Source organism: Nuphar pumila, chromosome 8 (genome assembly GCF_984573655.1).
Source record: "Nuphar pumila chromosome 8, dmNupPumi1.hap1.1, whole genome shotgun sequence".
Lineage (NCBI taxonomy): Eukaryota > Viridiplantae > Streptophyta > Magnoliopsida > Nymphaeales > Nymphaeaceae > Nuphar > Nuphar pumila.
In genome coordinates this window covers 115725326-115748184 of record NC_143256.1, presented here as the reverse complement: position 1 = coordinate 115748184, position 22859 = coordinate 115725326, and the positions used below count along the sequence as shown (strand labels likewise).

The 22859-nt window shown below is 36.5% G+C and overlaps 1 protein-coding gene across 2 annotated transcripts; it reads left to right on the top strand.

The window, feature by feature from the left end:
* The first annotated feature begins 7980 nt into the window (after positions 1-7980).
* LOC149830325 (E3 ubiquitin-protein ligase BIG BROTHER-like) lies at positions 7981-22241 on the top strand. 2 transcript variants are annotated; one of them, XM_090015786.1, is made up of 8 exons: positions 7981-8045; positions 9404-9606; positions 10382-10622; positions 11695-11729; positions 15283-15327; positions 21003-21127; positions 21708-21816; positions 21954-22241. In XM_090015786.1, the coding sequence occupies exons 2-8, from the start codon at positions 9466-9468 to the stop codon at positions 22002-22004; spliced, it is 747 nt and encodes a 248-aa protein (XP_089871912.1). In that variant the 5' UTR covers positions 7981-8045; positions 9404-9465; the 3' UTR covers positions 22005-22241. The 2 variants fall into 2 exon arrangements, with proteins under 2 accessions (XP_089871912.1, XP_089871913.1); XM_090015787.1 differs by lacking the exon at positions 21954-22241 and having other exon boundaries at positions 21694-21782.
* Positions 22242-22859: the final 618 nt, after the last annotated feature.

Genomic DNA, 22859 nt, shown 5'->3' with positions numbered 1-22859 from the left:
CCCTTTGGAGATATATAATGGTCTCTAAAAGCGGCAGCTATAAGAAATTTGTAGCATTAATGTCTCATAAAATTGGATATATGTAAGAGTTAATGGTCCTTCGGTATAAGTGCACTCCAAAATTAGATGGTCGAGATATATGAATATATCTCTTGGACGATGATGATATTCAGTCAATGTTATATAGGGGCAACATTTACTTAGTTTCTAATAAATTTACACAAATTATTAATGTTTGTGAAGTTAAACAAGTTTGAGGATGCATAGTTAAACATTAAGTAGGAGTCAAAGAGATATACAAGAATGAAATGATGAAAATCTTGGAGATAATGTGCATCTATTTCAGCTACCAGCAATTGAGCTCACTCTTCTAGCAAACATCACATTGTTCCTAACATTACATTTATTTTATTCTTTCATAAGAATGCTGGTTCTCATTGTGACTTTGATTGAGAGAAAACAGAGTATCTCAGCCATACCACATGATCGAATAATGACTGTGAGTTACATCGACTTTGTGTTGATTGAGAGAAAACACATCTATCCAGCTATCACAGTTCGTTAGAGCGAATAGCCTCAAGAATGCTGGATATCTCACTCGTACCATGTGATCGAATACTGGCTACAAATTTCATTTTTTATCTCACCCATACCATTAAGATGCTCTTACCAAAAAAACTCATTGTTGATTTTTTGCAGATGAAGCACCGTCGATGCTTGGCCGTGAGAAAATCGCCATAATTTTTTACTGGTTGGACACCACAAAAAACCTATTTTCTGTGAAATCCTAGCTTTGTTTTTATACTATTCATAGGGAATTTCACAACAAAAAGGAATTTTGCAATACTAGTGCATTAATTGTTCTGAATTTTGCAAGATACGAATTCTGCAACACTATAAATTATTTTTGCAACATTCATTGAGAAACTCATCATAAGTTTCACAAATTGTTTGAAATTTCACAAAGAATTTCATAACCTCAGATGCAATTTTGTTGAGGAGTTTCGTGGGTGTAGCATTATGACGTGAGAAATAAAAAATTCCCACCTATGGGGGTAAAAGAGACAAAAAAATTAAAAGTGTGTGATATTATCCATTCAATGGATTTGATAAATTGTGGGGCATTTTAAAAAACATGTTATTTTTTCGTACAATATGGTCATTTTTCAAAAATAAAACCTGATACTTTCAAAATGACAAAATTGTATGATTATTATATCAATATTTACACTAATTTTATTTTATTTATCTCATAATATTTTTTTATAATATTTTTAATTTTTTAATCTTATATTCATCATAAATTTTCAATAAAAAATTTAATTTCTCAACAAACTTTTTTGCAAAAAAATAAAAAATGTCGAGTTTTGTGACAATGGGTGTAGGAAAGTTCTTCGAGACATTTGAAGGTGTTTGTCATTCATTTTGCCAATGCCCAACTCTCATACTGGTAAGATTCGGTTCAGATCTTAGCATTATTGGGTCTAAACTAATCAGATATAGCTTAATCAAATTTGGAGTTAGGATGGAGAAAAGGTAAATATTGAATCTTAATTCGATGAACTAATTAGGAGTATTATAGATATGATTGGGTTTCATTATCCATTGTATTTGCATTTGCTTCATATTTTGATTCAATATCAAATGAAAAACTGCATACTGAATTCGAATATGATTATTATTCATATTCTACTTGCTCTGCCAAATTGGACCGATCAGATTTGGATTTGGTCAAATGACGAACCCAAAATTAGGGATGGTGGGGCATGCATGCCGAAAGAAGGGGCTAAACCTCTAACCTTGTGAAGACCACATGCTCTACCATCGAGTTATCCCAACCCCCTTATCTTATGTGTTGAATCTCACAATCCCCTGTAGAGGGCTCTCACATATTTTTATATTTTTTTGATGTTAGATAAAAAGAAATCCGAAGATTTATGAGACGAATGAATAAAACCAACACAAGCAAGATCTAATCAAGATCCATCAATTGTGAAGATAGAGGGGTTACTAGAAAGATGAGCAGTGGCATGTAAAAGAGAGTCAGCCATTGCCAGTCATACGATTCGAGGCACCTCCATCAAATAACCATGTAGAAGTGAGACCCATACCTGAGATAGAGGTCGTAGATAAAGCTTGGGCCCTCTCAATGGGTTTCAGAAAAAGAAGGAGGGTGGCGTACTTCTTGATTAGCTGGAAGAAAACTATATAACAAAGGGAATTCACCACTTTTTATGGAGAAGCATGCCCCACTCTCCAATAACCGCCCCCACCAAGTGTCCACTACTTTGGTGGTCATTAGATTTCACAGTGATACCCAATGATCATATTTAGATCCAACATCTCCCACTTGGTGCATCAGGTATCATATATAACAAAACATCCACCAAGTGACCTTGCATAATTTCAAGGGTTATATCAATATCTAAGTATAATATTTTTTTTACATGCGATGAGATATTTCTCACATAGTCATGTGTAATTTCTATCATCATATAAACTATGATTCTTTTTCACATATGATATATGTTTAGCCATAACATCATGAGGTTTTATATACACTAGTTGAAGTTTCTTTTCATGATATATCTCTATCATTAGGGTATCCATATACTATATTGATTTTTCATCATGATCTTTTCATGCACTCATTTCACACAACTATATGGGTTTCACATCATGTCAAAAAATTTAATTATAACCTTTAATGTGCAATATCATGTGCAAAATTTATTTATAGTTCCACCTCCACTAGATTTAGTCTATGGCTCATGAGCAAACCATGCATGACAATTTTATTTTGTACATTCATCATAATGAGGGTCTCATTTTCTTAGATAGTCATGGGGTTCATATTTCTCTTTCATGACCATGTCATAAGACATCATCATGTCCTAATAATCTTGTACAATTTTTTCATGCACACTAGTGGAGTACTAAGAATTTTTAGCATCTCATTAACTTATAAAAATTTAACATCCCATGAATTCATAAAAAATTATTTGCCAAACATGATTAATGCTCTCACTTTTTAAGAATTCACCGTAGACTATACTCACATTATCCATGTGCATCATTATCAAATGCAACATGATTAGACACTCATCAGGTTAACCACCACCTTATCATATTGAATCAATATAGCCAAATCCAAATAGTCATAAATATGATTATTAAATGACTATATTGCATTCCATGCATAAAGCTTCTAAAGCCTTAAAAAAATCCCTTTATGCATGCATACAAATAATTGTGATAAATATCTACGTACATGTACATAATATAATTTAGCTCACTTTTTTATGCATTGCAATGTCACATTTTTCTTGTATTTTGTGCAGTAAAAACGATTTCATCACATGGTTAGTAGAGGTGGCCAACCACCACTAACCACATGAGCATTAGGTAAGACCATCATAGCCACCAACCTTATCAACATATCTTTCTTAGGATAAATGCATGATACTTTTATGACCATTCATGGGCTGACTATCTAATAATTAGTTTATTTTTAAATTGCTCATATTGCTCACTAGCAGTAGGTTGTTTGTCATACTGCTAATTAATTCAACTTCACGAGTTTATTCATTGTTAAATTATTCATCAACTCATTGATGCAAGTTATGAATTTCAACATCTATATTGATAGTAATTTTCAAGCATATTCATGCTTAAAATTAATACTGGTGGACCCTTATCTGGACTTAAATTAAAAATTTGATCACATTGCATACAATTTACATCCATAAGCTTCAAATATCTCAAACCAAACATATTTAATTAATTCTTAAAATATGTCAAATGCCCTCACTTTTCATATGCATTATGAAAAGTATAAACATGTTCTTTCTTAAACATGATCAAAGTTATTTACTCTTACTTTCTCAAAGTGAATTATAACTTGATAACTATGGGATCATATCATCTGTGGATCCATGTATCTAGATCCAATCATTATATTTTGTTATTCAAAATTATAAATAAAAGTCATGCATTAAGCATTCAGAGCATGTGAAAAATGTTCAATCATGTTCTCATCAAAATTATTCATCCAGGGAGCATTTCAATTATAATTCTACTCTCACTTTTCATGTATACAATGAAAACCTTAAAATATTTATTTCCCGACATGCATATTCAAAGTTATGCTCTAATTTCATAAAGTGATTCACTACATAAATATATCAACCTTGGATTTATATATCAAAATTTAATTTTTGTCCAAACATATAATTGCAAGTTATACAATATTCAAAATATGTTAAAACTACGCCATCATGTTATCAAGCAATTGGCTCATTTTGAAAGCATTCCAAGTGAAAACAATATTGCTTTCACCTATATAATAATTGATATGATTAAATAAAACATTTTAGGTTTCAATCATGTCATGCACTTTCAAGCATAAAATCAAGGTCTTTTAGATTCTTAACATGTCAAATAAAGAAACACTAGGATCTCAACACGCATTAGTGTCATTTTGATTTTAAAGCCTTGATGTTTAGTCCAATTCGAACTTATATATTGTGGATCATTTCATGATTTAAATTTGAATGGTATAATCAAGAACCACAAAAGAAAATTCAAGATAATCATATTTGGCCTTAAACAAAAGAAAGAAAGTAATAATTTATGTCCTAACCTGATATAGCTTTTAAATCAATCAAACATGTTCCATTTCAATATATGTTTCATCATGTTGTTGAAATAAACCTAGATCTAGTCTTTATTTTGGATTCACTACATCAACATCTACTTATTTAATTAGCATAAGGTGGGAAACAAATGAACCAACCCATCAATGGGTCAGAGTTAGGTCAATTGATCGCTCTTAATGGATGGGTCAAACCTAAGTTCGGTCTAGGCTCACCGTAGCATAACAAGCAGACACTGATGGGGCGTGTATTAGATCCGGATATTGGATCCAAATATGGTCATTGGGTCTCCCTATGAAATTCAATGACCACCAAAGTAGTGGACTCTTAGTGTGCAGTTAATGAGGGTGGTTATTGAAGAGTGGGGTATGCTTTTCCATAAAAGTGGTGAATCTCCTCTGCTACGTAGAAGAGAAAAATACAAAAAAATGTGAGAGCTCTCTACATGGGATTATGAGATTCACCATATAGGAAAGGAGGTTGGGATAGCTCAATGACAGAGCATGTGGGCTTCATAAGGTTGGAGGTACAACCCCTCTTTTCGACGCACATGCCCCACCATCCTTAACCACTCCTAAATCTTATTTAGGACCCCACTCAGGGTTCCATCAGTGGTATCAGATCTATAGACATTGATAAAGTGATGTGGAGACTTATAAGTCATGAAACAATGCTCAACAATCACTGATGCCTCTCTTTTTTTCTCTGATTCGCCACCAGAGCAATCTGGCTGGACGATGCTCGTGTGGATCTTCCTGAGGAAGATGTTGCCAGAGTGCTTCAAGGCCATCGCCTAACTGTCAGCAACAACCGGGGGGTCTCACAAATGTGCTAAGACGACCTAAACCTATCATTGTTGTATGGGTGCTTCGGGTTCTCCAGCATCATCTCCGTCGCATTGCGAAAGATGGAATCACAGATGAAGTCCCTTACAACAATCATGGTTCCATCAGTTACTTGAGGCACCACACCTCTCGGCTTCTAGTTCTCCCTTTGGCGACACACATAAAAAGAATGACACAGAGGGAGACAAATTTATCTGGATCACAAGAGAGATTTCTTTTTGTATTCGTTGCATGGATGGTCGGGTGGCAACCGCCTTATTGTCAGTGAATTTTCTCCAGTGGTGCTGACCCTTTCTTTGTTTTCATTTGTTTTGTCCTGGAGATCTGCGGAGCCGCAACACCCTTGTATGTTGCATCACCGGCAGGAGGTCGATCAAGCATTTCTCTAGCTTGAATGCTGGAGATTGGCTACTAGGAGAGGCAGAGTCCAGCTACGACAACTAGCGGGAGGTACTCGATCGACCCTCTGATATTGGTGGTGCTAGAGAGGCGGATCTTTGATCACCCACCTCTGATTTCTTTGGTAGGCGCTGGAAAACCATCTTCTAGGATCCCTCCAGTCAGAGGTTCTCTCCTACATCCATTTCACCTCCGACGCTTCAAACATCCTCTCGGTGGTTGGTAGCTTTTCCATGACAACACAATTTTCTTTATTATAGAGGATCTTTGAGGAGACTAGAGGGAAGGGGTCTGAGCCTGATTTGAAGACGTTCATCATCTTGATGGAAGTTTGATGTACCCATAAAGTTAGTGATTAATTATGACTTATTATGAATTTGATTATTGTTAGAGTTGGATCTCTAGTCTGAATACAATAAATCTGAATATAGATCTATGATTGAACTTAGATGCATAATGACCATAACTTGGTGTTTACTTCAAATTGCATATATGTTGATAATCTCATGTCGCATAGCTAAAAGACATACTTACCATTATATATGAATGTTTAATTATACATGTGTTGCACAAAGTTTATTATGTTTCATTATGCATATTTTTGTTATTAAGAATTTGAGAAGTAACAATTTTTTTTTAAATATTATCATCTGATATATGTAGAAACATGTCATATGGATAGTCCCATGTCAAATAACTCTTGAAATTGCCTAATTCATGAACATGGGGGCCACTATTAAGTACTTGGCTATGTGCTCGAGGAACATCCATTATGATTTTCTATGTTGTGTGTAGGTCAAACACTTCATTAAGGACTCACTACCATGGTGGTTATTCATGTGGTTAACGGAGGTCAAGTTAAAGGCTTATGATTCAGTCATGTTGGGGCATCAGGGGCTATTGTTGCTTTACTACCGACCGAAAACCTTACCAGATGGAGGGACATGTTATCAGTATCGGTGCGTATTGGCCTGTATCGGTCCATACACATCGTATCAGCGAAAATCAATACACTTTTGAATAAACTATTTTTTAATAAATGCAAAAACTACTAAAAAATAATTAATTAATTATTATTTTAATATTGTTTAAATGATTTAACACATGTTATGTTATGATTGATACATAATATTTTTTTATTGTTTTTTAGCAATACAAAACGATTTACTTGAATATTAGTATAGGCTGATAGGGGTGTCAGCGGGTCAATTTTGGTTTAGACCCAGGTGGGACCAGACTTGAATCAGATTTTTGGGCATGGTATCGGGTTCAAACCTGAGTCTAATCGTGTCTACTATAAGAGAAACCATACATGAACCCCGTAAGAACTACATAAACTGGACCGGACCATACTCGGTAAAATAATATTTTTTTTATCATTTTTACATTGAAAAATTACGCCCTTGATTGAAACTCGGGTTGGGTATAAAATTTCAAAATTGTACTAGGTTCCATGTATTAATCAGACCTTTGGGTCCCGACTCAGGTCTTTTTATTTGTGATACCCGGACTCTTTAGGGTTTGGTCCGAGTCTAAAATCTGGGTAAACAGGAACCCTTGACACCCCTATAGGCCGGTGGCCTAACGATTCAGGGCCGATGACAACATGACATGGAGGGGTCGCATTGATTTTGGCCCTGAAAAGGTGTGACCTTGTTGCATGTGGGCTCCACCTAAAAGTTGTGAGGTTTCGGGTTATTCGGCAGAAACTCCCCTGGCTCCTTGTTGCATGACATACCAACGGGCCCTAACTGCTGCCGAAGCCAAGGGTCAGAATTACCATCAAAAGGGGAAAACGAATTCAATGGAATTTGTTTTCTTCAAATCCAGAGTTTGTAAACCTGCTTCACTTCTGACCGCAAACCGTCGCGATCGGCTCTAAACCAAGGTTGGTATCGTCATTTAGCTTTTTCTATTTTTTAAGCCACTTTTGCAGTTGCCGCCGGTTGCTCTGTCTCTCGTATGCGCTGAGAGAGAGAGAGAGGGAGAAAACTGAGCGGCTTAATAAGAAAGGCTGGCAATCGAAATGCAGGCTTAAATATTTTGCTCTCTCTCTCTCTCTCTCTCTCTCTCTCTATGCGGGAGAAGTTGCGGAGGAAGCGAATGAAATCGACAGGGAAGAGAGCAATGAGCACGTCAAACTGAGGTAATAAGCCAGCTCACTCTTCGTCTCTCCGGTAGCGAAATCTGTTAGATACCGGTAATTTGGCCACCGGCGAAAGGTTGGCCGGAATCCTTAGAAATTCCGGGAAAATGAGTGCCAGGGGACGTTTTTTTCGCAGGAAAAAACGTGATCCGGAGATGTTGGGGCTTCCTTTGAGGTCTTTAGGCGATTTCGGTCTCGTATTCAACCTCATTTTCAGGAATCTGTGCGTTCTATGGAGATCGCAGATCTCCCCCTCGATCCTTCCTTCGTCTCTTTCTCTGTGTGTGATCGTAGGAACGTGCGAGAGCGAGACTTTTCTGCTTCTCTCTCTCTCTCTCTGCGTTAAGAAATCTCCGAGAAGGCGTCTCTCTTCTTCTTCTCTCTCACTGTGTTTGAATCTCTAGGAATGAAACTGTTTTTCCTCTCCATCTGCGTGTGTTTGAATGGAACTTCTAGGAACTAGTCTCCCTGTTCTCTCCCTCTGCGCTGAAATGCTCTCTAGGAACGACATTCCCTCTTTCCTCTATCTATCTGTACGCAGGAAGCTTGTCTAGAACGAGGCTCTCTCTCTGATGAAAGAAATCTCTCAGAACAAGAGTCTCGCTTCTCTCTTTCTGCGTTGAAGAAAACTAAAGGAGCAATGCCGCTGTTTTTTCTGGCGACGATCTGCCGGAAACCGGTGCCTCGCTTTTCCAGCGATTGAGTTTCAGAGATTGTCCTGAATGAAAAGGACAAAAGGGAAAAGAGAACGATCCATTAAAGAGGGAAACGCCTTCGTAGATCATTGCGTTCTCTGAAGTTGAAGACTAGTTTTCCCTCCTCTGTTTCCTGTCTGAAATTGAATCCGCTCCCTCGCTCTCCCTCTGTCAACATTCGGTCTTCGGACGGTCAAAATTCGGCCATAGCAGAGAGCAATAAAGGAGATCGTGAAATGTCGAAGGAAACGAGACAGAGATGACGTTTTCTCGAGGGAAAACCGAAAATGTTGAGGATCCCTCAATCGCTGCGTTTGTATGAAGTTTAGCGCTAATTTCTCCTCTCTTAGGTCTACATTAATTCCTTGCTTTGTTTATTCCTCCTCTCCCTCCCTCTCAGTCTCTCTGTAAAGGAGAAGATGTTTGATGGGGAGGTTTAACGGTGCCGTGAAACACGGAAACCGCATCGTTTCTAGTTTCTACCGTTCTCTTTCCCTCCGTGATATTTCACGGGGTAGGTTCAACAGCAACGGAAACCGGTAGGCTCCGTTGAGAGTGGATGGAGGCGTCGTTCAAGGATTCCGTTATCCTCTGTCTCATTGAATTTTGCGTCATTTATTCTTGCAAAGTCTTCCTCTTCATTTAATTTTTGCGATTCTTCAGGGTTCTCGTTGCTCTCTGCTTCCGGATTGTATAAATCGAGGAAGGAGTGTCGAAGATTCAAAATGAACGGGCCCAGGCAGCTGGAGGTTCACTACATAAACACGGGGTTTCCTTACACTGTGACGGAGAGCTTCATGGATCTGTTCGAGGGCCTTTCTTACGCTCACTCAGATCTCAGGCTCGAGGAGAGTTCGCATGATGAGGTTGGTAGATTTCATTCATTGGTTGGTATTCTTCGATGTTATTATATTTATGGTGTCAATGTTGACTTCAGCGTTTTGGTTCTATGGAATGTTCCCTCTAAATTTTTTGATGTCATTGTTTTGACATTTTGAATAGTTTGGACTGCTTGGCTGCTTTTATTGGCTTATTTAGCATTTGACTACAGTTTGTTTTCTGTTTAGGTTATTAAGTCTTAGCATGTTTGCTTCGTGAATTGAAAGCCTGCTCCAAGCCTTTGAGAATCTTTCTTTTTGTTGTTTTTTGGTTGGTGAAGTTAAAGCCTGTCTCGTCGAATTGGGAATTTGCAATGTAAGATGGATAAGAAATGGAATTCTCATTCCACAAAGTGAGAAAGGGTCATTCTCAGTTAGCAGCTGAGAATATGAGGTCCCTATTTTTCTTGTTGAGTTTGGGCGTAATGGGTCGAAATAAAATTTTGCTCCACGGAATCGGTTTTCAATTCCATGAACCACCCATCCTTTCTGTGAATCACGTAAAGTATATAAACCCTAAAATTTGAGGAAAGGCTGAACTGAGGTATTACTATTTGGGAATGGTCTTTTCAATTTTGTTTGGTTGTTTTTTACTGTGTGGGTGGATCGTATATCACAAGTTGAAACAATGTTCCAATCCCATGGAATTGGTTTTTCCATGAAAGGTAAAATGTGTCTAATTTTCTCACTTTCTCAGGAGAGGTGAGAATTTGGATCCAGCTATTTGTGTGTATTAATGGTTTTTTGTATTTGTGATATGCAGGAAAGTTCATACTGGTCATCGTATATGAATGTGAACAAGCAAGGATTACCTGGTCCTACCAACAGTCTGTATTACAGTCATAGTTATGTCTATGGTACTAATGATGTGAGAAATGATGGAGACCAAAGAACTTGGGAAAGTTATTCCATGGCAGACTATGATGAGACGCTGGCACTTATTATGCATGGAAATGGTAGCGCTGGATCGACTTCCGTGAATGGTCCTACTCATATTGAAGAATGTAAGACATAAACCAACGGTTGATGTTTTTCCCCATTTCTCTCTAGTTGTTTGAAGTTTGAGGCAAATGCAAGAAGCAACTTTGATGTTTGTTGCTGCCCAGATGATTTCAACCCTCATGCCATCTAATGTTCTGGTGTGCATGAGTTTCGGGAATATAGAGCTTCTAAGGATTGGTTTCTTCTTATTGGCTGTTTCATATCATGAAACAGTTTCTCCTATCCTACCTATATGCCTATCTTGTAATATAGTTCTCTTTTTGTTTTATTGTCTTTGCTTTTCCTTGCAAATATGGGATTTCTGTGCAATTTTTAATTCTGGAATGATGCTGTTCTTAATGCGATCTAAATTATCAATTGGTAGTAACAATTAAAAACCTTAACTTGAGTTTTCCATACATACATTTAAGCTTGTTTCTAATCAAGAAGCATTCCCTAGGCTCATTATCACCAAAAGAAAAAAAAAGACCTTGTCTCTGATTGATCATGTTCATGAATAATTTGCATGCAAAAAAATTCTCCACCTGGCAGTTTCGATTGTATTCACAAAAAATATGTGGCCTTTGTGAATTTTGGCCAAGACTGCTGAGCCATCCTAGTTCTGAATATATTTGCTACAGTAAATATCCTACATAAAATGTCACTACACATTCACCCAAGATCTTTTTGGGTCAAATTTGCTTCCTTGTTTTTGAATTCCAGCAGATGCAGTTACTATTGTGATATTTGGCAAACCACTATGAGCATGATTTCTGAAAAAGTTACATGCTGGTTTATCTTGAACTTAAAGTTGACCTTGCAATCAGTTATGAGGAGATTTGTATCTTTATAAATTGAGTCTGTAGCATTGCCTTCATCTGACAGTTTTTCTTTTTTATGATTCACAAAATATGACATAGTTAACAAGAGATGTTAGTCTTGGCAGGGTGATATTTTCCTTGACTTTTTGTGGTTCCGTTGTTTCTAGATTTTGCAATTAAGTGTACTTTTGGAATTGTTTCCTAAAATTAATTGGGAAATTTGGGATTTGACTGAAAGTTAGATGTTCATTAATTTGGATATTGATTGTTGCAGGCAATTGGACACAGCATGCTGCAAGCAGTTCCCAGGTGCCTAAATCAGCGTCCTTTTATAACTGTACATCTATCTTCATGTGAAATGGATCATTCATATGTGCCACATTCAAATCACGGATATATACACTTTGCTGCTTTGGAGAATTATTTTGCTCTCTTTGCCAAATCTTTCGGCTATTGTATCTACATTTTTTACTTGCTTTATTCTTCACAAATTGTGGAAACGGCCTTATGATATGTAGATATTTTAAAATGAGTTTTCCTATTCATGACATTTTGGTCTTATGGACTAAGTTACCTGGATGCTCCTAGAGGTTAGAGGTTGTTCAGAATCTTCAGATTGGTGTCCATCCATGTCTGACACTGACACTGATACATCCTGACCTGGCTTGGACATGACTATTTTCAAAGTTCAGTGTAACATTTTGGAGATGCTAGACACAGTGTGCCAAGTGTTATGACACTATTTGTGGTGTATGGGCACTTAAAAAAATTTTACTTTCATTTTTTAGGTATGGATTATATAGTGAAAAGTTTTGTCCTTTAGCACAAAATGTATTATTGAGTTTATTTTCTAAAATCAGTTAGGGACTTTTCGTTTAAAACTTCAAGGATTTTACAGCCTACCTATTTCTTCATTTGTTTTATTGTGCAATTCTCTCTCTCTCTCTGATATTTCTCCCTCTGAGTGATAATTGTTTACAAATTGTGGTGCATGGAGAATCTCAATAATGTTTTTCTAACTTGTTTTACAGCTGGCCATTTTTGTCAGATCTGTGATGTTTGAATTTAAATTAATCAATGTTGGGTTTGTTGAACTTTTGCTAATTAAGTTACATTCACGATTATTCTTCTCTCTATAAATCACTGTGTTATGGTTGCTTGACATGCTTTTTCCTTCATTTTTATTAATGATTTTGTGTTGTCTAGTAGGTCATGATTTGTCATGTATATGCTACTTTTCGTTCCCTTATTTGTTTGAGTGGGCATAACCTTTTATGTGTGCCATTTGGAGACTGATCAACATAGTTAACTGTCTTTCATTCTTCAAAAACATGAAGGCTATTGGTACCTTGGTTCTTTTTCTAAAGTCCAGCACCTTTATCTTTCCTATGATTTCTTTGAAGTGTTATTTTCCTTTTTACATTAACTTTCTTTGTTGTTCCATGTCACTTTTCCTTTGCTGAGCAATATCATGTTCTCTTACAGTTTTCTGGTTTGCAAGGACTCCATGTTCTAGATTTAGAGTCGATGACTCTCCCTTTGTTATTGTGGTGGTAGATATTACAATATGGAATTGCCAAGCCTCTTTGTGCTGATCGTCTGGTACTATCTGCCAGTAAGAGTCCTATCTAGAGGGTGGCAAAAAAGCCAGGTTGTCACGAAATGTTCCATTTCCAATATTGTGACAGCTGACAAGTCAAACTCCGTATGATGCTAGAATAATTGAGTAGTTCAACTTGAATATGTGCTTGGTACCACAAATATGAGTGTGTAGACTAGATTTGACAGGAATGGAGCATGACAGAGACAGATGCATTTTCTGGAATAGATATATTCCCTTTTTCAAGTGGAACTGTTCGGTTTTAGTTGAGAATATAAATCCAATAGTCATGTTCATGGATATTTAGGCATGCAGCCCACATAAAGCTAACATTTTGGTGCACAGAGGCTCACACTCTAAATTCTTTAGCAATTCCCTGACTAAAGTACTGCGATTTTAGATGCTGCAGTTTTTATGCCTATTTTTTCAGCTGTTTGATATTGTGAGTGGATTGCAATATGGATGATGAGAAGAAGGCCTTGACATTCCTTTACGTGGAAATTATACATGGTAAATTCTTTGCATGTGAGGGCGAAAATGGGATTGGGTCCTAGCATACCCAATCATGGACCTGTGTGTACATGATTATGTATATGCAAATTTCTTAATCTAAAGCAATAAAATATGAATATCAACCTAAATACAAATTCTTAAACAACAATTCTAAGTGATTATGATCACATCTATGGTGTCAGATTGAGTTGAAACAACTCATGCCTATGAGTTTCGACTCATTGACACCGCACACAGGTGTGCACCAGACTTTATATATATATATATATATATATATATATATATATATATATATATATATATATATATATATATATATATATATATATATATATATATATTCACCAAGACCATTCTTGGCAAGATTTTTCTTGGAAGTTTTTTTTCGAAGCGTTGTTTTTTTAGGAAAAATATTGGAAGTTCTAAAATTTGACAAAATGTAGAGAATAATAAACAAGATAATAAATAATAGGTTATATAGTAATTTTCTTGCAAAAATATAAAGGAACAATTAGAAAAGTTTTTAAAATATAAAAGAAACAAAAAACAGACAACAAATACTTAAAATATATAAAAGACATTTTTTTAAACCTCAAGAAAATGTCAAGATACGGTATTTTTTGTTAATTATTGGATGACCTTGAAATACTGAAAATATCATGATGTTTTGCAAATATTTCCATTTTGGAGTTCTTTCTTTTCTCCAAAGATCAACTCTCTCCAAAACTCTCCAAATGCCTCCTACCAACAGAGACTTAAGCAGAAGGCTTTTCTTCATTGTTCACTTTTTTTTTCCTTTATAAGATTTGTAGTTATGTGCTTGCAAAGATTGCCATTAAAACTGCATATTGATGCAATACCTGAAGGAGTCACTGCATTACTAAAATCACTGTCTTGGGCATAACATCTCTAGATTGTGAGTGTAGAGACAATTATTTAAGTTTTTGCTAGTTTTGTTTCAATAAATCGATGCTTTGGATGATGAGAATTTTTATCACTAAGAGGCTTATATAGAACTTGAGAATTCCATTGGAGTAAAGGGTGCAGCTCACTACTTGTGCTTAGAGGGGGAGTTAATGCATGAATGCATGAGGTCCTGATTAGGAGGCTACATGGTCTGTACTTGATGGGTCTCGCTAATATGTCATGTTCATGATTTAGGATTATTATTTTCTTCCCCCATCATTGTTGGCATCTGAGATCTCTAGGTAAGATAGGTGGGAAATGAATGGATGCTTGACTTCAAGTTGTTCAGGCTTTCACTTTATCCTTGAGGGCTTGCTTTAGGCAAGGAATATTAGTAGATACGTGAACATTTGTCCTGTCTTTTTGTTGATCCTCAGATGTTTTGTTTGTCAATGTGATTGTGAGATGAGATTTGTTCCTTGTGGCTTGCTTGTATTTGTTGACCATACCCCCATCCTCATTTCCTTTGTGGTTGAATGCTTGCTGCTGGATGTGTAATTTGGTGATTTTTATTTGATCAACCTTTTTAAAAGATGTGGAGTTGACATGCTCGTGCATTATTAATAATATTTCATAAGCTTTGGGATTGTTGTACATTTCAGCATAATATCAGGCTTAAGTCCTTAGGATAGGAAGCAATATGGTTTGTGAATATTCTAGCCTTATGGTGACATTTGAAGATGTACATTTTGAAGGTCTAATTTGTTACACTTTAAATCTTACCAAGAACTTTGTTTAGTGTCTTCTAATCATTTTATGCTCTTTGGTTTTTGAGGATAGCAGGTGATATGGGGAGACAATATTGATCTTGATAACATGACATATGAGGTGTGTTAATTAGATTATTCTATTTCCTGGATAGCATTTGATGTATTACTTATTGTTATATCGACATGGATTCTATGATTATGGTAGTGCAGCTTTTTGTGGTAGATTGTAGAGTGAAACTTTTTATAAACTATTATAGTTGCATTTAGATGGTACTGTTTCACAGAGTTCTGCATCCAAAGACCTACTTGTGTCGCACCTTCAATCTTTCCTAAAACTGCACAGAAGGATTTCCTAATGCAGCTCCAGTTTAGCTAGAAAATCCTGGTGACTCTTGATTTGTGCTCATTGGAAATTCAAATATTCTGCTGATTTTCTTTTCTCTTCAACTGGAAATTTTAGTCGTGACTCAAATATGGCCTGAGAATGTGTAAAGATTTAAAAAATAAATGTTTAGGATCTAAATCTTGTTATGTATAACAGAAAGAATATATTAATGCTGCAATACACTTAGGATGTGCACTCTTTCATTCCCTTGATAAAACTCTTTCTGTGATTTGGTCATCAATGATAATTTGCCAGAAAAAGCTGAAACTACTATGTTTAAGATATGAATTCGTGCATTGGAAGTAGGTCTGTATTTGTTTTATTGTGTTAGCTTTTATAAGGTTTCAAAATAAAAAAAAATGTCAAAAGAAAAACTTGCCCCAGTTTCTTTTATCCACATGCAGATTTTCATGTTCAATTTGCCAGATGGTTATAGGCTAGCTGCCTTAATCAAATGGATCCTGATTCAAATCCTGTGTTTGTCTAGCAATAAATAAAGAAAAAAGTTTAAAAATATTTGATACCATCTTTTAGCTCCTAGCAAAAAAGTCATTGGGATTGCTTCAAAGGAATCATTTGATTTCTTTTCTACTAATGATAATATTCAAATTTTTGGGATAGTTATCATTCCGGTGAAAACAACTGCCTTGTGCTTTATGTAAAACACGGATCTGCTCACAATATTTGTAATTTGCAGCCAACTCCAATTGAATTTGTATTTAAACTTACCATAATTTTATCTCGGTTCATCAATTTTATTATATATGGTTGGATTTTTCGTAGGAAACAAAAATAAGACATCTATTCATTCTAAGTTTTCCTTTAGTAAAAAAATTGTCAACTCTGGAAGTGATGGAGTGGGAGGGTAAATGGAATAGAATTATCCAGATTTGAAGTGAAATATAAAGCAACAGGAAACATATTGGCTGAAAGAATAAGCTCTTACGATTTCAAGAGTCAAGTGTCAACATATTCAACATACTAAGCAATATCATGTTGGAATTGTGTCTCAAAATTATGTATTTACCAAGCTTATATCATGTTTGACTTGACCAAGCCACCTAGCAAGGCTAAGCTTATGGTCATACTTGATTTGACTTTGACTTTCTAAATTAATTGATAGAAATATTGATTAGTGATCGCTAGGCTCTTAAATGAATTAACCATTACCTGACCATTGGCACTTAACGAGATTGACCGTTATCTTACAATTAACCACTAGCCATTAGGATATGACCATTATATATATATATATATATATATATATATTTGTGACCATTGAACTTTTATTCGTAATTGTTATACATTCACGACCACCTTTCCTATCTAAAGCTACTCAAAGGTGATCGTACCGTGGTAGACAGCCTCCATAGTGCAAGTTAGGGTTGTGTTTAACACAAAAAGGTGTGACTTAACTATTTTTTCAATAATTTTAAAGCAATAGTTTTGTCCTACAAAAATATACACATACTCAATCTCTACATTGCACGGAACCCCACATGGCCATGCACACACTTGAGCGTGTGTGCCTGTTAGCACAAAAAGAAAATGAGAATCAACCTCTTCCCTTGCTCCCCTCCTCGGGCCCCAATTTTCCCACTAAAAAAGGGAGGGGGGGAGGAAGAGGCTTTGCTGTTGTTTGGGTTTTAACGATGCTAAAACACAAAGCATCGGGGTCACCAAAGAACAAAACCACTTAGGGCAATACTAGGGTTTTGGTCTCTTAGATTTTCTCATGAGCGTTTTGAATGACGAAAAAGGCGTCCTAACCCAGTAGGAAACGACCAGGCCTGCAACCGCTGCAAACATGTCGTTTGAGAGGTGGCTAGAGGACTTGATGGCGCCGAAAATAGTTCATGGGTCAGATGAGCAGAAGGTGGAGAGGCAGATGGGTTGCATGGCCAGCTTCCTCTAGATGTTGGATCACAACCAATCTTTGGCATTCACATTGGAAAATGCCCGAGCTGTCGTTGTGGTATGTCGCGAGAAGCCAAGATCCTCGCTCAACATAAGGGACATTGTCTGCGATTTCGACTTTCCCTTATGCCTCAAAGTCACTTGAGTAGCCATCGGTCATGGTGGAGGAGATGTTGAATGACACCAAGCATTGGACATCAAGCAGGGATTCCGGTCCTCATGGTGCCTCCAAGAGGCCTCGAGGCTATCGCTAGACAGCCGGGCGGTCGCCATGAGGTCCTCTAGTGGCCTCTTGCCATGGGAGATCAACACGAGTCTCATTCGGCTTGACATCTCCGGTGATATATATATATATATATATATATATATATATATATATATATATATCATTGTAATAGGTAATACCCAATAGGAGTATTTGTCTTTTCATTCTATAGATTGTGCACACTAGGGGTACTTGTGTGTTTGTATATTTTTTGTTTCCTTTATTTTTTATATTTTGTAAATTCTTTTTTTATGCCTATAACCAAAAAGGCTATCGGTGTTGTGATTTAAAAAATAATAAATTTTATGTGTCTAGGAATGTTACTTTTCTTGAAAAAAAAATGATTTGATCTTGAAAAATCTAAAAAGAATTTGAGTATGCTTTTTTGTTTGACTTGTTGCCTGAGTCAAATGTTGAGATTGATGATTGTGAAAATGATGATAATGAAGTTAGTGATAATATTTAACCAAGGCTTGAATCGAGAGATAGAAAAGTTAGTGGCATTCTATTGTATTTGTATTATTTCATTTCACGCTCGGCGAGCAACACTGCCTCTCGACATCCAAAACACTAAGTGAAGGTTCAAACCCAAAAGGTACCTTCATTTATGCACATGAGCTTCATGAGTAGCTTTATTTTTTTCAGAGTTTTGATCCAAGTGGGAGATTGTTGAACTTATGTCTCAAAATTATGTATTTACTGAGCTTATATCATGTTTGACTTGACCAAGCCACTTAACTAGGCTAAGTTTATAGTCGTACTTGATTTGAATTTGACTTTGTAAATTAATTGGTAGAAATATTGATTAGTGACTATTAGGCTCTTAAATGAGTTAACCGCTTCCTGGCCATTGACACTTAATTGAGATTGGCTATTATCTCACAATCAACCATTAGCCATTAGGATATGATTATATATATATATATATATATATATATATATATATATATATATATATATATATATATATATTTGTGATCGTTGAATTTTTATTCGTAACCGTTATACATTTATTTATGACCGTTAAGACAATTATTCACCTAAGCTTACATCTACCTAGAATCCTTTGTGATTTTCATTCTTCTCTCATTTCTCTTATATCTCATTCCCCACCTTTCCTATCCAAAGCTACTCAAAGGTGATCGTGTCATAGTAGGCAACCTCCATAGTGCAAGTTGGGGTCGTGTTTAACGCGAGAAGGCATGACTTGGTTGTATTTTGGAAGCAAAGTTGTTGTTAACCCTATTGCGCCTCGGGGTGGGCAATAGGCCGAGCGCTCCAGTGGGCCAAGCCGACCTGGCCCACCATGGGCTGGGTTTGGGTCAAGGTTTTAGGCCTTGACTTGTAAGCCACCAGGCCGAAACCCAGCCCGTTATATACATGGGCCATGCCCGGGTCGGCTCACAGGCCAACCCGATGGGCCTAAGCTACATAATTAATTTCTTAGTAATATGAAAAATAAAGAAATTAGCTGGCTAGATAGTAATTTGGTAACCATTACCATTACTTAATTAGTTACATTCATTTTATGGAAACTAGAAACATAATTAGTTGGGTACATGGGAAGTTATTGATTATTACTATTTACCTATTTAGTTGTATTAATTTTGTGATAAAAAGATAATTGGCTGGGTGCATGGGACTATTGGTTTATTTAAGAATTAGAGTTGCTACATTCGACAATAATGTACAAATGAATTTGGGCTGGGTTGAATTGACCCGCTAAACATTGGGCCAATGGGCTGGGTCATGGGCTGCTCTTCAAACCCGAGCCCATTAAGAACCAGGCCAAAACCCAGCCCATTAATAAATTGGCAAGGCCATCTCCGGGTCGGGCCACACTTAAAACCCAATGGGCCGAGCTTTAAAGGGGTTTGGGCTGGGCCAACCCGACCCGATGCCCACCCCTAATTGCACCAATGATTCGATCCTAGAGGTGCAACTGTTGCTTTAAAGAGAGCACTCATATGCCTGTCTCCAAGCAATTTCTTGTTTGATTGAGTATATGTTTCAACTATTTTTTCACATATCAGTACAAGATTTTCAAATGTGTTCTATTATTTAGATCAGTTTGGGGATTGAGAAGAGGCATCAATTGGAAAATGAATAGCTACCTTTTTTCTTTTCTTTTTTGTTTTGTACTTGTTCCTGGTGTATAAGAAATTGTTGGGAGTTCATGTAAAGTTGTATGTGATTTTCTTCGTACCTGAGATAAGTGGCTATTCTTCTCAAGAAATCTTTCATGCTTCTTTATTAACTGGAGAATCATGGAGCATCTATTAGCTGCATCAAGGGCACTCCCAGTCCTAACAATAAATTAGGATGTCATAGAAAATTCATAGTGACCATTGCCTGGTAGCTTTTTCCTAGAACTGTGGCTATGAATTAGACTTGGGCCTGGCTTTGGGTGAGACCACTATTGGTCGACTTGCCTGGGAAAAAAAGGGGGGCCAGGATTTGATCTTTTCGGGCTTGGCCCTAGGATCTCTCGTGACTAGGTTTGACCCAAAATAAGGCCTGATATATGTGTTTTGGTTTTACTCAACCCTATTCATAAGGGGAAAAAACACCCAGGTCCAAAAGTAATCATTCTTGGGCCCAAACCTTGGGTCTAAGCCTGACCTGTCACAGGTCCAGTACCACACTACCCAGCCTGATTTCCACTCCTAACAAGAACCTTAATTCTCAACTTTTTTTATCCTTTGATTATAAAAAGGCTGATACTGTGATTGACTCGCTGACTTTTCATTTTCATATTTTAAAACTTTATTGCCGTGGTCAAATAAGATAGCTGGACAGTAGACTTGCAGTATCTAGCTGAGGGGTCTTGGGTTTGAATTGCCCCCAGCTTGGCTATGAATGCGGAAAAGAAAAAGAGGAAAAAAAATCTATTTTGTCATAGATTGTAATCTGAAAACTTTTTTGACTTTTTGCTTAAAAAAATTAAACTTTATTGACAGTGAATTTTGTTAACATGGCTATAAAGTACATATTCTACTGGATTGAGTGCGGGGGTGCGGCAAATATATATATATATATATAGGTGTGTTGACTGCACCCAGGGTCAGGTTGACCGCATCGGGTGCGATGCGGGTGCAGCACCTAGTTGGAGAGTCCCTGTGACATAGCTGATAGTTAAGTTGGCTTCATCCATTTATCCTGTTCTTGATTGTCCATTATGATCTGATTCTTGAACTCATGTCAATGCTTTGATTGAACAATGCAGGAATTATTAGATCTAGGCGAGGCAGTTGGTACTCATAATAGAGGTCTGCCACAAGAGCTGATTTCTTCACTTCCAATTTCAAAATATAAATGCAGCTTTTTCTCAAGAAAAAAGACACGAGAATGGTACAACCATATTTTCTTAAAATTTTCTTGACATTGTGATTAAATGGTAGTTGTGTAGATACTGTTTCAATTTTTCTCATCATATCTTCTGTTCGAAGAATAGATTTTCACTGTTATGCTTCCAGTTCGCTCAATGTGCTTTATTTTAGACCATGTTCGCTTTTTTTTACATCATGATCCATGGATCATAATCCTATGAGACATGGAGAAATATCATTATCTTCTGGATGGGATTATGGGAGTTGTTGTATGTAAAATAGCTGTTTAAAATGGAAGCAGTCAATGCCATTAAGGAGCAGTTTATACAAATTTAACATGCCCAGTTTTCAACAATAAACGACAGCTATGTTGATATTCATGGACTCCTTAACCTATATACTTTTGCAGCTTTATATGTCAATCTGGACTAACCCAGTTAACCGACTGTGTCCAAGTTTCTGAAATCAGCATATGGTTGAACGATCCCAACAATTTTAAACTTTTAGTCTATTAGCTGCGAGCTTTCTGTATTTTTGGCAAAATTTTATTGCCATTTTCAAATGCTTTTCTGTATGAAAACTTTTTAGCTCTTGGTTTGCAGTTGTGTGATCTGCCAAATGAACTATAGAAGAGGTGATAAGTGCATGACGCTGCCTTGCAAGCATGTCTACCATGCGAGCTGCGTTTCCAGATGGCTGAGCATCAACAAGGTTGGTTTTATCGACTTGTTAATTTCAGGAGATATCCATCCAAGTTCAGACGATTAATTCACTGAAAAAAAAACTTTAACTCTATACATTCGCATCTTACATCATTGTTTCTGATTGATTCTGGTTTCCATCTTCAGGCTTGCCCTGTTTGCTTCGTTGAGGTTTTCGGTGAGAAGTGCAAACCATGAATCTGCATCAGTTCATTTTGGAGGGGCTTGTATCAATTTGCACAGATGTGTATTGCTGTTATCTTTTGTTCGTTGTGTTCTTTCACGTTTCACTCAGGAGTACAGGGAACATGGGGTTTGTGTGATCTTTTGACCTTGTAGAAAGCCTTATTTTTCACATTTTTTTCTTGGCTTATCCTTACCCGTTTTCTTCTGTTCTGTTTTCCACAATAATGTGAACATTTTTAATATTGGAAGTTGTGTAATCAGAAACTTAAGAGGGAAGCATGTGTAATCTCTACCGTTGCCTAAAGATTTCTACTTTGACTGTTAGAACCTGATTGGATCTGGGGTCGAGACCTCACTGGCCTTGAGCTTGATGTCAGCATCACCTGTTTTGGAAAATATTATTGCGATTTTATTGTCATATTTTTATATTTTTTGTATATTTCAATTTTTTTAATGGCAGGTACTCGTGAGGTTTTCCCAAAAAAGCAAAATTTGTCGAAAATTATCACCAGATTTCAGTACTAGTATAAAAAAATGGTGCCCATTACGGTGACAATTTTCCTGGTAATCTGTTTTTTTTTTATAATAATTGTATCTCAGAATCTCTTAAAGAAAATGTAGGCAATCATCATAATTTATAGATTAGCTATAACAATATGTTACTCGCATTGTAATTTGGCCGTATGCTTACAACACAGTAGGACATTAACCTCTTTCTCTCTGACTGCATGCTAACCTTTCATAAACTCTCAAAAAAAAAACTCAAAAGGGTATATGGTGCAAACGAACTATAACCTTTTAAAATCATGGCGCCAATCAATTTGTTGCAAATGATGTGGATCCAACTAGTTTCACGTGGATTCTAAA